Genomic DNA, 965 nt, shown 5'->3' with positions numbered 1-965 from the left:
GAAACTAGACCACTTTCCTACACCATACACAAAAACAAACTCAAAATGGCTGAAGGACCAGAATGTGAGACAGGAAACCATCAATACCCTCATGGAAAAAGTAGGAAACAACCTCCTTGACCTCAACTGCAGCAATTTCCTACTCGACACATCCCCAAAGGCAAGGGAAATGAAAGCAAAAATTAACTATTGGGACCTCATCAGGATAAAAAGCTTCTGCACTGCAAAGGAAACAATCAAGAAAACTAAGAGGCGCCGACAGAATAGGAAAAGATAGTTGCAAATGACATATCAGATAAAGGGCTAGTATCCAAAATCTACAAGGAACTCACCAAACTCCACACCCAAAAAAAACACATAACCCAGTGAAGAAATGGGCAGAAGACATGAACAGACACTTCTCCAAAGAGGACATCCAGATGGCCTACAGGTACATAAAATTTATTTTTTAATAAAAACACGGAGCACTCGCTCTCGTATCTGTTTGGTCCTTACACCGTAAATGATGGGGTTGAGCGACGGTGGGATAACCAAATAGAGGTTGGCAATGAGAATGTGAATGTAGCGTGGTATGTTGTGGCCAAATCGGTGAGTGAGGAAGGAGAACACTGAGGGGATATAGAAAACACAGATAACGCCAACATGAGACCCACATGTGCTTAGGGCTTTTAACCGAGCATCCTGTGATGGGAGGCGGAAGACAGCTAGGAGTATGTAAACATAGGAGATGCCAATAAGGACCAGGTTCAGAAGAAAGAGAGACACTACAAAGAGCCCATAGATGGCATTGATGCGGATATTTCCACAGGACAGTTTTGCAATTCCCATGTGCTCACAGTAGGTATGAGCTATTACACGAGCCTGACAAAAGGGTAGGCGGTAGATGAGATAAATCATGGGAAGTGTAAGCAGAACTGGACGAACCACAGTGCACATGCTGATGCCCACCAGTACCTGGGATGTCA

General features: G+C 43.9%; 1 protein-coding gene across 1 annotated transcript; it reads right to left on the bottom strand.

Moving 5' to 3' along the window:
• Positions 1-441: 441 nt before the first annotated feature.
• Positions 442-960, bottom strand: LOC115284679 (olfactory receptor 52J3-like; the record flags this gene model as incomplete). The annotated part of the gene is made up of 1 exon (XM_029931188.1): positions 442-960. A coding segment is annotated over one exon (519 nt), but the record flags the coding sequence as incomplete, so codon positions are not given.
• Between the last annotated feature and the right edge of the window lie 5 nt (positions 961-965).

This window comes from Suricata suricatta, unplaced genomic scaffold (genome assembly GCF_006229205.1).
Source record: "Suricata suricatta isolate VVHF042 unplaced genomic scaffold, meerkat_22Aug2017_6uvM2_HiC HiC_scaffold_14995, whole genome shotgun sequence".
In the NCBI taxonomy this organism is placed as follows: domain Eukaryota; kingdom Metazoa; phylum Chordata; class Mammalia; order Carnivora; family Herpestidae; genus Suricata; species Suricata suricatta.
Note: the sequence above shows the minus strand (reverse complement) of the source record. Positions and strands in the feature narration are given on the sequence as shown.